The sequence below is a fragment of the Cygnus olor genome, chromosome 15 (genome assembly GCF_009769625.2).
Source record: "Cygnus olor isolate bCygOlo1 chromosome 15, bCygOlo1.pri.v2, whole genome shotgun sequence".
Classification (NCBI taxonomy): domain Eukaryota; kingdom Metazoa; phylum Chordata; class Aves; order Anseriformes; family Anatidae; genus Cygnus; species Cygnus olor.
In genome coordinates, this window is record NC_049183.1 from 267,570 (window position 1) to 283,183 (window position 15,614).

The 15,614-nt window shown below is 37.6% G+C and overlaps 1 protein-coding gene across 4 annotated transcripts in view; it reads right to left on the reverse strand.

The window, feature by feature from the left end:
* Nucleotides 1-12,494, reverse strand: part of PARN (poly(A)-specific ribonuclease) — a 62,541-nt gene extending 50,047 nt beyond the window's left edge. Inside the window, exons 1-12 of one of the 4 annotated variants that reach the window (XM_040574181.1) lie at nucleotides 12,440-12,494; nucleotides 12,361-12,409; nucleotides 12,074-12,151; nucleotides 11,108-11,187; nucleotides 8,859-8,926; nucleotides 8,687-8,768; nucleotides 6,728-6,788; nucleotides 5,805-5,970; nucleotides 5,108-5,173; nucleotides 4,310-4,348; nucleotides 2,568-2,610; nucleotides 1,795-1,875 (exon numbers count right to left, since the gene is read on the reverse strand). In XM_040574181.1, the coding sequence (XP_040430115.1) occupies nucleotides 1,795-1,875; nucleotides 2,568-2,610; nucleotides 4,310-4,348; nucleotides 5,108-5,173; nucleotides 5,805-5,970; nucleotides 6,728-6,788; nucleotides 8,687-8,768; nucleotides 8,859-8,926; nucleotides 11,108-11,187; nucleotides 12,074-12,151; nucleotides 12,361-12,379 (783 nt within the window). In that variant the 5' untranslated portion in view covers nucleotides 12,380-12,409; nucleotides 12,440-12,494. Of the gene's footprint in view, nucleotides 1-1,794; nucleotides 1,876-2,567; nucleotides 2,611-4,309; nucleotides 4,349-5,107; nucleotides 5,174-5,804; nucleotides 5,971-6,727; nucleotides 6,789-8,686; nucleotides 8,769-8,858; nucleotides 8,927-11,107; nucleotides 11,188-12,073; nucleotides 12,152-12,360; nucleotides 12,410-12,439 lie in introns of those variants that run through there. The other 3 variants (XM_040574180.1, XM_040574182.1, XM_040574183.1) reach the window with 3 other exon arrangements.
* Between the last annotated feature and the right edge of the window lie 3,120 nt (nucleotides 12,495-15,614).

A 15,614-nucleotide genomic window follows, 5' to 3' on the forward strand; every position in this document is an offset into this window, starting at 1 on the left:
TGGCGTTAGTGAAATATAAACACAAATACTGTCAAAATAGTACCTGTAAACAGGCACACTGAAAATTTTAATCCCTGTTTGGCTCAAATGTTTTCTCAGCTATAAGCAAGAGCAGACCACAACGGAAATGTCAATGTTTGGAAAATACATGAGGCCAAAGCCACATGCTGGTGAGAATTCCAGTTATAATATAGCTCTGGTTCACTGTAAGGTTGGACAAGTTGCAAGCCACTGCTGTAGGTTGACTCCAGCCAGCAGCCAAGTATCCACGCTGCCTTTTGCTCACTCGCCTCTCCCAGGGACTGGGGAGAAATTAATAATAATAAAAAAAAAGTAAAAGGAAGGGAAAAAGACAAGTGGATCAAGATAACAACAGGTTAATAAGAAAAGCAAAAGCTCCATGCACAAGCAAAGCAAAAAGATGAATTCATTGACTACTTCACTTCCCATCAGCGGGTAGATGTCTAGCCACTTCCTGGGAAGCATGGCCTCAGTATGCTTGCTTAATGGCTGCTTGGGAAAACAAACACCATAACCACGAACATCCCCCCTTCCTTCCTCCTTTCCCACAGCACCACATGTGCTGCTATGAGGAAAGTTAGCTTCATCTAAACCAGACCCAGTAAAGTTATACCCAATTTGTCGTCTATACAGTATTTTCAGTAGTGCTCACCAGTTGCTAGACTGTAAACAGCTCAAGAAGATACTAAAACTGTTATGTATCTTAAGTTTCACTTCATTCTTCAGCTTAGTTTCACTTAAAGCACTTTTCCCCCAATAGGTTCTCCTTTTTCAAGTATTTTTTCCAAGTAATTTCTGCCTTGCATTATTTGTCTTTGCTCAACCGTAAGTGAAATTCAATAAAGCACTCACTGTTATTTTAGTTCAGCTCTTAGTGCCGCTAGTCAGACTGATTAATACACCCATAAAAACTGCTTCAGAAAAGTCTACTGCAGTAATAAGTTGTTCCTAACATTCCTCTGGCAAGAAGAGATGCCACTTTAGATTAGGTCTCTATTAGATAGCTCCTTCCCTCTTAAGAGGGATTCTGCATGCAAACATTATTCACTCCATCCAAGTTGATTTTATCTTGAAACACATATGCACAAATGACAAGACATCAATGGGAGACAAGTGATCAACCATGGCCACAATTTCAGTCTTAAGACTCCCAAAAACTTGCTTCAGACTTGGTATCAAGTCCCATAAATAAAGCTGAGAGTGACTGAATACCACATATGACTTCCCAGTCAACTTGTTACTACAGTAGTTGTGTGCAGCATGTTTCTATTAAGAAAAATCAGATTACATTAATTGCACAACTAAAAGCAAGCACGTTTTTTAACAGGGTACTACATCAAGGTCAGATTGCAAATCCAAATAACATGAACACTTGCTCCAGCATTTTTGCAAGACTTTTTGCAAGGACTGTTGTCATAGAGCACTAACAAATGCAATTCAACTATGTTTCCTATGTCTAGACCTTGCTTTTCTGACAGAGCAGATTCACATAAGGAGGAATCCAGTGCTCCACAATATTGGTTAAGTATTCTACAATTAGTTACTCTTTAAAACTTTGTAGAGTATCTTGCAACTCTTTTTGCTATACTGCAAAGCAAAAGATGTCTGAGCAGAATTTGGAGAATCAGTTTCAAACAACATCTACAGCCAAGCAAAAGGGAAATACTACCAAACCCTATCGCAAGCAATTTTACACAGCTGGTTGAAGTCATAGATTCTCCCCCTCTCTCTCTCATTCAAACTAAAGAAATGGAACTTACTGCAAATATTTACCTGTTCCTTTGCTTGTTTCTGCTGTTCTCTTCTTTTTCGTTCTTCATCATCTACCTTGCTAATAACAATATATCTCTCCTTCTAAAATCAGAAAAGTATCATTTGAGGAATGACTCTGAGAAGTTCATGCTTACAACCATTGCAAGTTTTTGTAAATTAAATTGTAAAGAAAATTAAGTCATATCTCAGCAGCAGTAACTTGGCAACGTGACTGTTTCTACTCTAAGCACCACCTTATCATCCACACCCAAAAGTCTAGTTTAGAAAGCTGTATCATATATACCCACTAAACCTAACTTTTACTAAATCCACTTTTTACTTTTTAAGAAAGGTTATCAGTGTTTCATTATAGCTAACAGATTTCAAATATTTTTGAAACAGAGATTTGAGCTGGGAAGGGAGGATGCAGTATGCAATGACACTATTGTTCTCATAAGATCAAGAGTCACTTTTCACTCATATACATACTCTTCACCAACACTGAATGTCACAAACACCGCATTTAAAAGTACCATTTGGTGTCCCTCTTTAAATTTTTAAGTAATAAACATATACTTGTGTGGCTTAATATAATTCATATATAATTCATATTTAAAGACTAGAAACTAGTTAATCATATTTTATTTAAGAAGTTCCACATTTTGCATAACAAAGCTCAAGTTGGATGTAGAAATCAGGACTGTTGGTCAGACCTAGAGATCTGGAACATTAGTAAAACTGAGAAGTACAATTTCAACAGGAAAAATGTTACAGGCAGTAACTTGCCTAGTTACCTTATCCGACTCCAAAGTTTCAACGTGGATACCTTTTGGATACCTACATCAGAACACATGAAAAGTAAATGTAAGAAGTTATAAAACCAAAACACTTGTGAGAAAGCTCTCATTTATCTGCAGCCACAAGCCAACTTCTTTGGTGGCTGCATGCCTCTACCATGTCATTTATTTTAGTATTTATAAACCACTCTGAGTTTCCTGCTAATAGGAAGATCTAATAAATAGTAAATATTAATATAAATTTGGTTAGCTCTGCTATTCGGTTGCATCACTGCACCGCAACCACATTTAATTACCAGAGTGCTGCCACAGAACACCCAACAACAGAACACCCAACAACTAGCAAGGCCAGAGAACATCACGCCTTGTTTTTAAGGCAATGAAATACCATCTTGTTCATCTTCTGATCTTCCCATCATAAAAAAAAAAATAACCACAATTATATAACCCACACAGAACCAGAATGTTTCCTTCATCCTCTGGCTACTACTAAATCTAGTACTAGAGAAACTGTAGTATTAGAACTACCAAAAAGAGTCCTTAGAGGACACATACTAGAGTACTATTGTGTCCTGTTAACCCTGACTTCCCACATAATTTTCAACCTAGGATTCACTTTCAAGCTGTTTCATGTCATAGACCTTGGATGCATCAGAACTCTGTTGCACAACAGAGCTCTTGAAAAGAGAATGTGACTTGTGAAGAGTTCAGGACTGCGCCACTCTCCCTTCAAGAGAGAAGGGCAATCAATAACCTCATTGTTTTCTGCTTTAATAATCTCCAAGCTAACTTCACAACTTCACTTTCTCTCACCAATATCCCCACGCAGTGTACACAGTTGAAAATTTAAAAAACACACTCTTCTATACATTGCGAGAAGATGCAAGAATAAACGTCAGACAAGCATAACACCACATCCTACTGGAAGCTACAGATATTTTATCAATATATTCAGAAACACAGTAAAATTCTTGAAAACACCTCTGTTCTTCTCAAGTTAGTTCTCAAGTTCACTTTTTGAGATTCCATTTTATACAGAGCAGCTTTATTTCATCCAGTTCCAGTACACGTAACAGTGTCAGATATTGTTTGCAACACTGAAATAACTAAACGTACAAAAAAAATTCCATTGTATTTTCTACCTTTTAGTAGTGTAGTTGGAGCAAAACCTCATCTCTAAAGCCCTACTCAAACAGCCTTACAGTTTCTTGTAAGGCCTTAAGGGATATATAATTAGGCAAAGGTATAGGATAAAGAAAGTCAGAAGAGGGGAACTGCCACTAGAACTAGGATTTTTTAAGGTCAGAAATGGTTATACCTGACATCTAACAGAAAAATTAGATGTTAAAATGAGCAACATAGAAGTTTTTCCAAGTAAAGCCCACAACATCCATAAGCACATGCACCTTCATTTTCACTAAAAACCTGTCAAGTTGCATTTGTTACATAACTCTAGGCTTCTGCACTTTGCTGTTCTATTCACAGGTTTTAGACAGGAATGATAAAATTAATATTAAGCTTTAAAATGTTCAAATGAATCATCACAAACCAGTTTAATGCAATTTATCTTTAGAACACCATAGAAATCTTCCCTTAAAGGAAAGAAAAAAAATCTAAATTAATCACCTCTGAGATTAAATAGATCAACTTTTACTCCCCCCCTCACCCCCCCCCTTTTTTTTTTTTTTAAATCAGAAATACTAAAATTATAGAGTAAGACAGAATTATCAGTAACTTACTTCCAGCTCAAGGTCTGATAAATTAATTTCCTCTGAAAACTAAAACCAAAAGATAATTATGTTACTAAGTCGTATTTTACATACGTGTTTCAAAGTAATAATGTTCAAATAAAGCCTGCTTTAGTTCCTATGTAGAAACATTTTTAAGTTAAGAGTATAATTCACTCATACCAAAACCTGTAGGCCAGTTGCCAAGTTGCGAAGGCATTTGGAACATTTTGTACAGCTATTCGTGTATCTTCTCACAAGCAAACATTCTGCACTCATGATTACTGAATATAGATGCAGCAATGTAACCTTACTCCAGTTTCACAATGCTCTAGTATCTCTAAGTTGGGATAACTTTTTTTTTTTTTCCCTAAGATAATAATTGTACATCTGGATTCCAAAGCTAAATAGGCTAATAAGTAAGTTTGGGAAGGAGAGCCACTAGAAACAGTTTTAAAACACGGTGTCAACAATGAACAAAACAATTAATAGCTCAATAGATTTGAGAAAGTTATTTATAAAATGCATCTCCAATGCTTATAGAGCACTACAGCAACTACAAGAGTAGGCTTATGTATGCAAGACACTTATGTAGCTATACTTACATATGTTGACACTGCAGGCAGAAGTTACGGCTCATAAAGCAGAGTATGACAAGCATATAGATTACCAGGTTTTCTCAACATTCAGAGATAAATGTAGTTTTTGTTACAGTTAGCCCGGGTCAAGATATCTTTCTTCTTCCCTGTAACTCCCCTAATTCAATATAGCCAAAAAAATCATTTTTAGAAGACAAATTCAGAAACTGACCCTGTACACGGCTCCAGTTCCAAACTTTCATTTTCTTCATTCTTTAACAATTCTTCTATCTGTTCCCTGGAAAAAAAAAAAAAAAAAGATTAAATAGATGACTTGCCCCTATAGCTATCTTTTTCTTTTTACTGGGATGTTTACAGCTCTCCCCAAAAGAAAACACTTAAACATAAAAAAAAAAAAAAAAGAAAAACTAGCAACCTAATAAAAACATCTTCAATTTACAAACATGTCACTATGTTTATGTTATGTCAACGTGTTTATGTTTTAGTTTCAACAACATTGAAGAAAGATAGCATTAAACTGTCACATTAGTGAGGGGATGTCTTGTTTTTCACCTAAGACCATTAAGCGTTGCTAGGCAGATGCAGATTTAATAGAAGTATTGGTTAAGTGTTTCTTCCCCTAACTCTGTTCTGTTTTGCAAAGGAGGAAATTGCCATCAGATAAAAAACACCCACAACCAAAATTCTACACCTCCTTATGTTGAAGGCCAACTAAAGGGTTTGGGTTTCTTTTGCTAAACTAATGAAACTCATAATGGATTTCTCTCTGTATTTTCTAATTTGTCTTTCCTTTCACAGAATATTTTATCATAAACAGTAGGAAACTAAGTATTTTAAGAGTTATGGTTTATTGTAATGTCACCATATGCATAATAAAGTTTCATTTTATATTAGACAATTTTACTTACACTACTTTCTCAATGAATTTTTTCTGATCTTCAGGAATTGTGACAGGACATTTTGTGGTATTGGGAGAAATATAGGAGAGAGATCCTGCACCATTGGCCTGAGAACGTTTTTCATCATACTGTTCCCTTAGCTGTCTTTCTTCTTCCTGATTTAAATACGGAATTCCTAAAAAAAAAAAAAAAAAAAAAAGGACAATTAAAAACTCATAATAATTACAAGCAGGTTAAGGATGTAGATTTAGGAAAGAGTTATTACTAACCAAGAATCTGCCAACGTTACCCCCCTGAAAGCTCAAAACACATTCAGCCCTTTCAGTCACCCATTCTAGATCCCATTCTTTATTTGTGGGTATAAAGGTTTTCTTCAACCACATGTGAAATTAGCTGGTACTGTTGGATTCTTAAGATCTGTATGCCTCATTTGCACAAACCATGGGCCTGAGAACCGCAGAGCTGTAGATCATAATCACAGGAATATTTGGCACTTCTCTTCCTTGATATCTGCAATGCTTTGATAATAGACTGCAGCAGCACCTATTACAAAGCACTGATACCTTTTCTAAAAATGTTACTTAAAAGGCCTTACAATTGTTCCATTACCCTGCTATGTAATTTATTACTCATCTATTTATGTTTACTTAGCAAAGAAAAATAAACTACTAAGCACTTATTTAAATAGGAATTCTATTCAGTTGGATTCTATATAATTAATTTTTGAAAAGGGAGTAACTATCAGCATAATTCTAGAACCAGATATGAGTAATTTAGAATTATGCCCAGAATTTAATAATTTAGAATTACTGTTACAGAACTTCACTCTGTGATAAGAGAATACTGTGAATGGCTGCCTTTTTTTCTTTTTGCATAACATGAAGAAAGATGTCATCATAAATTTTGCAGATATGGAAAGAAAAAAAACTCACCGTTGCGAAAAACTTTATTAAAATCAAATCCTTGGTTTGCTAAAAAATCTATACTTGAACTCTGTAACAAAAGAAAATAGGTTTACAATTGGCAAGAGTATCAATGGCTTACAAAGATCAACTATTTTTAAGTTACTTAAGTTTTTAAGAAATTATAGTAATATTCAGGATGAAGAGCAACTAAGTTTGTGAACCTAAAGAAACCAAAGCAAATTTAAACCATGTTACTTTTGTTATGTACTTTCAGCTTCTATAGGGTATCTCAAAATCAGCTGTGTCTCCCAAAGCTATTCTGACACATGGGTCAACCTTAAACAATTTAGGGTTTCAATGCTATATAGGAGCACAAGATACATCAACAACAAAAAAGCCAGTGAAAACATACTAGTTTCAACTTTACTTATTGTGTGAATTTTCATTGGCTTTGTTTTCTGAATCAAGACAACCAAGTTCAAGACTGGACAACCTTTTAAGGCAATGACTCAAAGAATACATACTGAAGTTTTAGCAATGAAAAGCCTGGTTTCTCTACTGCCCCAGATACTATCCAATAGAGTCCTACCATAGACAGTCCAAAATTTCTTCTTGCACTGTTCAGTGTCATTAAATCTAGAGCAGTTATCCAGAGTTTCATTTTAAATAACTGGTTAAGGAGCACTTACGCTCTTTTATTAAAGTCTAAAAATCAAAACGAACATCCAGGAGACAGACAAAAGATCACACAGGAATTAACCTGTCCGAGCACAAAACTTAGCTAGATGAAACTAGAAAACACAGCTAGAAAACACAGTACAGAGGAACACAGTACAGATACAATGAAAACAAACAAAAAGGAATGAAATTACTAACAGTAAGTCTCAAATCCCAGAAAAAAAAAAAATCTATCTAGGATAAACAGTATGTTTGGCTTTTACAATAATAACACTGCATAATAATACATAATAATACATAGCAATAACACTGCCATTCAGTCATCTAAAGGAATAAGGAGGCTTTGTTTAGCTGTTTTTTTGTTTGAACAGAAAAGTTGCAGTAGAAGACAACCTCATTTCTCCAAATCAGAATGAAATGAGAGACCATACTTCTTTGTCTAGCCATTCAGGCCAAAAAGGTAACAACCCGATAAACTTAATCCCAGCACAGAGTTCACTAAAGGCTTTTTATGTATCTATCTTTTATTACAATTTTCCTCACCAAAGACATACATCATCTTCTCCTAAGGAAAAACAGATGTAATAAAAAGAAACCTCTGTTTCTGTAACAAGTTGGGGTAGAAAGTTTCAGTAATTCAGCTAAATGCAACATTTAAGCAGACCATATTCTAGATTTTCTTATCTATTTTTATTCTAGATTTTCCTTTCATTTCTTCAAATACTGATCTCAAACTGTAATTTCTGCATTAGTTTATGATTTATTTTTTACTTACAAAGTAAGAACAGATACACTAAAGGGATAAAGATGAAAAACCAAATTACATGGAGAGAAAAAGCTAGAGTGAAAAATATGGGTCAGTAGAAAAAATCTGAGACCAGGAAAATGCTGGCAATAGTTTGGAAAGCAATGAAAATTAGATAAGCAATTGAGAATAAAGAATCAACCTAGAAAGAGCAAGGAAACAGGAAGTCAGACAAGGGGAAAAAAATAGAATCATCTTGCCAGGTTTGAAACACTATCTCCAATTCCAGAAACAACAGGGAATACAATGTAACATGTAATGAGACTTAAGTGAAGTCAAAGGTATTTCCTTGAAGCTCATTTGGGAGGATTTTTCTTAACTGATGCTTTTATTTCTTCTTAAAGAATACAAAACAAAACACAAACTTATCTGTCTTTAAAACTGTTAAAAGAACCAATGACTTCTCCCTCTACAATGATTTAGTATTTTCAGGAAAACCTCTGCTTAGAAGCCTCCTGCAGGTATATCTTACCCAAAAAAATTCAAATTGTTTTTCTACTAACCTGACAGACAAACTTGACATCTGGTGAACTTCTGTTAAAGGGTTTTGGAAAAATATAGAAATTAAATGACTTCATTATATACCTGTGAAAAAGATGAGTTGCATGTCAATACATCTTATCTATACTCATAAATTCCTCAATGAACAAAGCAAGGAATAAGAGAATTACATACTTCTCTTCTGTGTGGTCATATTTAAAAGTGCAAAGGCCGAACTGAAAGAGCAAAAAATCCATGGAATGCTGGAAAGGAAAGGAAAACTTTGCATGAGAATAAGAGCTGTACATATTTAAAAATAACTGGGGTGCACCCAGAATAGGTATGATTTCATTTCAAATTTAAACAGATCTGGATCTTCATAACCAACATTTACTCTGTTGGTAATTTTGAAGTAAATTCACCAGATCTTAACTAGTTTTCAACCCCATTTACCTAGAAATCATCACACTACTGCCTAAAGATGACTTGTAGAATGCATTTTTATTCCCTAAACACACAAGAACTAATGGAAGTCCCCTATGTCTCTACCTGTTGCTCACACACAAGGAAAAGATGGTGTACCTAAAGCAGCTGTCAGTTCACCTTCTTACATTCACTTACACTCCAAGTAGCGTGGCAAGAGGCTATGAGGGACGCTGGCTGCATATTGTTTCCAAATATGTATGATAATACTTTTAATATTCTTCTAATACATGTGGCTAACAGTGATAGAAGTACGAGATAGGTACTTATCATCCTGTCCTCTATTTCACAATTGTTGAATCAATATTGGAAATGTTTTGAACACTGCTGTAGGTGTATAGGAAAATAAACAAGCATCCTGGTTGCACTGACTCATTCTTCCTGAGGGCCAAACAGCCCTTTTAAACACAATGAACACACAGAATTATTCAATTCAGTCGTGGGGGGGATTGGGCAGTCACAGGATATACAACACTAATCTTCTAATCTTTGAGCATAAAGATCAAAAATGTCAATAATCATTTTAATTCATTGGCTGGCAAAAGAGAAATTTTACGAAGATGATAACAAAATTTCAGGTTAGGTTCAGATACACCAGACTGTTTGTGCCTGCAGAGTCTAAATCATCAGCTACCCTGAAGCTCTGAAAGTCTTGACCGGCTCTAGCACTTTTTGGGCTTCCAGCCCATGGCAACTCTTGCAGGTACACAAACAGTAGCCAGAGGCTCTGTTACAACAAGCAAACTAGGAGCCCTGTTTACACTGACTATCTGCCTGGTCTCCAAACTGGGAGGAGCCACAGAAGTCTTTGAATTATTTGATCTGAAACTATGCATCAAGAACTCTAGGTACCTGCATAATGGTACCCACACATGTTCACCTTTTGGACTTTGTCTGCCTTTACAAACACATGCCAGAGGGAAGGCTGGAGGACTGCAGATCTCCTGTGGTCTTAACATAGCTTTTCCTGTCTCCAAGTTTCTCCAAAATATTATACGTAAGAAGATACCATTGCATAAAAGACAATAAATAAATAAACTAACATTAAGTTCACCTGGCCTTTCTCATATGGAGCCAGAGGAATAGCAGGTGGCATCCACTAGCTTATTGGATGCTCTTCAGAAACCGGTCTCCATTAGTGTCTTCTTCTGGGTCACTTTTTGCCTTTTTTTGTTTGTTTTCAAGCTATAGCCTCTTCCCTAGTTTTTGCCATTTGTTGTTCTAGTTTCTCAATGGCTACCCCTAATAGAGAGGAACAATAGGAACACTAACCAGCAATTCCCTCGTGCTGCAATGCCTCTTAACAAAATAATAGTAAGCAGTGTTTATTGACTCCTTGCAGCTCAAGAAACAGCATGTGCTAAGACACTTAGCACTCCTCTTTTCTGATCCCTCTCTTATAGGGGGAAGAGGAAAGGAAAAACAACCCAAAACATCACAGTTTTGACTGCTAGATGCTCACACACTACATGTTATCTCCCATGGTCATTTGGCTGTTTTTTAAGACTCTTTTGACTTCTTTTAGCACCTCTTCTCTCCCCTCCCCTCCCATCCTGCAGAGAGGCAGAGGTGGTGGCAACTGGCATTTCAGTTGGCTTAGCAACAGTTCCTGCTGCAGGGGAGGTAGTTCAGGAAGGACCTTAGTCCTGATGTAGTTTCTCTGTCACTGAATTTCCCTTACCTAGTCCCATTTCAAACTGATTAACACCCTCAACATCTTTTGATAACAAGCTCTACATATCTACTATCTCTTATATGAAGAATCATGCCCCTTTGTTCTGACTACAACTTCCACCAGTTTCATGCGACACTTCTGAATTCTTGTGTTAGCAAGGACAACAAAACAAGCAATCCTTATCTGCTCTACGTAACTCAATTGTACAGACCTCTATCATTGTCTCCATTCTGAACTACGGAACTTTTTTCCAGCATTTTCATTTTAGTCATGGTAAACACTTTACCTTTTTAAGTTTCTGATACCTTTCTTCTGGAGTGTCAAAGCCATTGGTTAATGCACTAACAGAAGGCCCATCGCTGATCCCTGAAAAAGCAGAACGTATTTGGCTTTGGGTAAGCTTTTCAAAATTAGCCACAACTAAGCGATGTCACAACTGGTAAGTTAAGAAAAATGTTTTCGCTTAAAATGCATATTACGAGTATTTCAGTTAAGAACAAATTTCCGCTGTGTAAAAATATGCATCTGCAACACAGAAGACACCCAATGTAATAGTACTGTTCTAGCAGTAAAGCATTGCTGCAGAAGTCTGGTTCCTATCCTATGAGATACTAACATGAAAACATCTCCTACCAGTAACATGACGTTGATGTTACAACACAATGGAGGATCAAAGTCAAACTACAAAACGTGAAGAGTGCAGCGTAGAGATTCATTGAATGACTTAGTCACCTTAAGCAACACAAAATACTAACTGTATTTCCATAAGCACCACAGCTAACAAAAACATTTTTTTAATCATATTTACTTTTCACGGTTGCCTAATGACTACATCCCAAAGCTAAAACACTTTTTAAAGAGTCTCTGATGCGTAGACCCTCCAGGCTTTACAAATGTCTAAGTCCTTACTGGTCTCTTTCCCTGTCCAAACACTTGCAGGATCTCCATTATTTATCCCAACCTCTTGTTTTCATGAGGCACAAAAACCTCTATGTCTTTCCTGAGGCTTCTTTGACAGCTGCAGCTGAGAATCAATTAACATGCTCAAAAATTACTGTGGGGAGAGAGTAGAACTGTGAGCATGACACGTACCTTTCCTTGACCAAAACCTTGCTATGATACATAGAATAAGTGGTTTAATCGCTTTCCAGTAGCCTTTGCTTCAGCTACTTCAAGCCAACACTTGGATATACCACACACCAAACTCATGCACCTGGCACCGCACAGATACTGCCAGAACACCCGACTGTACCTGAAAACTCCCCATCAATGGCCAGGAAGTCCGCCTCTTCGATGGCTTCACAGACTTTGCTCAGGCTATCCTTAAAATCTGCAGGGAAAAAGTCAAAACATGCCTGAGCCGTCCGCGGCCCATGCCCGCCCGCCGCCCCTCAGGGCTGTCCCTGCGGGGCGAGGGGCGGCGCGGGGCCGCCCCCTGCCCAGAGCCTGAGGCCGGGGGAAGGGGAACGGGGGAGCTGGGACAGCGGGGAAGCCCTCGGCCGCGAGGTACGAGGCAAGCAGGGGCTGCCGCTCACTCACTGCTTCTGATCACCTCCATCCCTCGCCCGCACCAGCCCGCCCGGTCCGGTCCGGTCCGGTCCGGTCCGGTCCGGTCCGGCCCGGCCCGGCCCGGCACCACCCGCAACCGCCGCCGCCGCCGAGCGCTTCCGGAGAGCGGCCCGGCCCGCCCCGCCCGGCCCGCCTGGCCCGCCCCTCAGAAGGCGGGCGGCCGCCGCCATCTTTTGGAGGCAGGCAGTGCGCCTCAGGTGGGGTGTACCTCAGCGCCCTGCTGTGGTGCGCAGGGGGGACAGACAGCCCTGGTCGCCGCTACAGAGTCCTAAAAATGCTCTCTCTCTCTTTTTTTTCTTTTTTTTTTTTTTCTTTTTTTGGTGATGGGGATGTTTCGAAGTGTCCCGGGTGTGGGGAAATACATCCTTTCAGAAGGGTGAAGCAGCTAGCACCACATAGATGGAAGTGATGGAAAGTTGGCAAGATGGTGAAATGCTAACGCTGGTTGTGGATTCACCTTGGTGATGGAGCAGGTGTGTGTGAAAGTGCTGCAGATGAAGCATTTGTTGTCTCACTGCATAAAACCAACACTTCTGCAGATCACTATACAATCATTGTAAAGCTCAATGCCCAGCAAAATATCCCCACACCTCTACTATGGAAGGAAATTCTGAAATAAGGCCTGGTACAAGAGCAGGAAACTAAACTCATGAGGAAAAATAGTATGAAACCCAAGGGTTCCAGTTCACACAGCAAATGAAAGCCCTTTTCCAGCATTCCAGCAGAATGAAGACAAATGGGAAATTCCTAATGAATTGGGCGGTAATTTCTGCATAGAGTGGATGATGCGGAACTATGCAGGACTGGGCAGTGAAAAAAGAGCGCTTTTAAAGATTCTTCAAGATGAGGCTTTGCCTCTTCACTGCAAGCAATTTACTCTACACGTGCCCACAGTAAATCTATATGATTAAATGGTGCAAAGCAAGAGGTTAGTTTAGATAGTAGTAGAGATTCTTATATTTTGCAGTAAATTGGCTGAAGCATGACATTTTAATCTTGCTCCCATATTTTTTAAGAAATGCTCCTGCTGCTTCTTGTTAAAGAGCTTAAACAAAAGACTTAAGAGGTAGCAGCAGTGTTCAACAAGTGAGTAATGGGCAAATCAGATTTTGAGATGCCGAGCAACCTGCTCACAGCACTGTTCAGCCTGAACGTGTGTAGTGCCAGTGCAGCCCCCGAGGTCAGTGGTTGCAGAGGCTGTGCTAAGGGATAAAATAGCCCCAGGCTAGCAGTGTTTGACCCAAGGCAAAGAGGTGCTAGACCCAGCTGCAGAATTGGGCCAAGGGCAGCAGAGCTGCGGGTCACGGCTTTGAGACAGAAGAGCTGTGCTTCTGAGAAGGCAGAGCCTCAAGGGCAGCTCTGTGGTGGAATGGAGCCTGGTCTCCAGGGAGAGAACACCAACTGATTTTCAAGAGCAACCTAGTTTTCCCAATGCATGGGCCACAATTGTAGTAATATTTGCTTGGTGACATAAACCATGTGTTTTAGAGAATTAAATTTGTTTGCATAATCTCCTGGGCTCAGCTACTTGATATATGCAACAAATCTGAGAATCAGTAGTAACCAATGTACCTGTAATCAAAGTCGAACTTTAGATATAATATAGAAAAAATGCAAATATCATTCCAAGGGAAAAGCAAACTACAAGGTAACTTTGCTTGAGATTTGAACCTCTCTTTGAGGTTCATTAGTCACTTAAATTTAGTAGGAGAGATCTTGTGATTTCTAAACAGTTTTCTAGAATACAGTGTGGTTTTCACAAGTTGTTACCTGTTTTCATTTAGTTGTAAAATTATGATAAACCGTATTACAGAATTACGAAAAGTGGTGGAATGTTACATTACTAATAGGTAGTGTAAATATTTGTACTTATTCTGGAAACAAAAAGATCTGCATAGAGCAGTACTATGCATGAAATAGTATTAGAGATAACCTGAAAGTAAGTATAATGCTGTGTCCCTTCTTAGCTCAGAGAGATCACTGGCTAATAGTTTTATTCATACTTTAAGCAAATTGTGTTTTGTCTCCTCTTTTCTCTCCCTTCAACTTACAAGCATACAATTTATTAAGAAAAAAAAAAAAAAAAGAAAAAAGAAACACAAAGTTTGATGGCTGTTTTAGAAATTTAACGTTTTTCCCCAAGTAGCTGAGCAATCCAGGAAGTCTGCTTCAGTTACAAAACAAAGCTAAATAAACTGCAAATAGAAATGTCAGATGCTGTAATAAAGTGTGGTTACTTAATATGAAGTATTATGTGTTACAGGCAAGAGAGATTTCCTGCTTCAAACGTAGGTGTTATTATTGTGTATTTAAAATGAAAATGTGAAACTATTAACAGTCCTTTGGGGCTTTAGCTATTTAAAAAACAAAACAAAACAAAACAAAAAAAGTTACTTCTTAACTTGGAGGAGAAAAATGAACTCAAATAGCAGGACTAAAACAGCACAGTTATACTTAGGATTGACTCCTCTGCGGATGACAGTAGCTACAAAAATATTCATGTGGTGAAGTATGTGGTGTAATAATCCATACTACAAGTTAATCCAATTTTACCTTGGATATAGTATTGTATGCTCTGGTTTTAAGAGTGCAGCATCTTGGCAATGTGCCATCTATATATGGTAAAAAGCATTTTTTTACATTAACAGCAGAGTACTCTGATTAATTAGGGTTTTGTGGAGTCTGGCAATTATTCATCACAAGTAGTTTCTATCTAATTTATAGTAATTTGAACTACTGTTTGATGCTACACATCTTTTCTCATTGCTGGTCTAATGTCCAGTTAATCCCCTCAGATTTACTTTTGGATTTTTTTGAAACAAAAAGTTTGTCCCAAGCTACAGAACTAAAGTTCGAATAGATGAGAGTCATTTGTCTTCCTTTGTTTTTCTGAGAGGGTCTGCTCTGGAGAAAAATCAAATTCTGTATGACTGTTGACAGCCTAGGCTGCTCGTTCTTTGATCCACTTTTGGAACATTCTCCTCTTAACTGTTTTCCTATACAAAGTTTATTGCAATAAAAAGGAAATGCTATTAGGTGTTTAAAAGAATTTATAATTCTTATGATATTTATTCAAGTTTTAATATCAATTATTGTGTAATTGTCCTTAATGTTTCAGAGGCATACATCTTCACTTCTGTTTAGTTTAAGAAGATAACATATTTACCTAATGAAATAAGTACCTACTTGATTTTTTTTCCATGTATACATTAAAGCAACTGCAC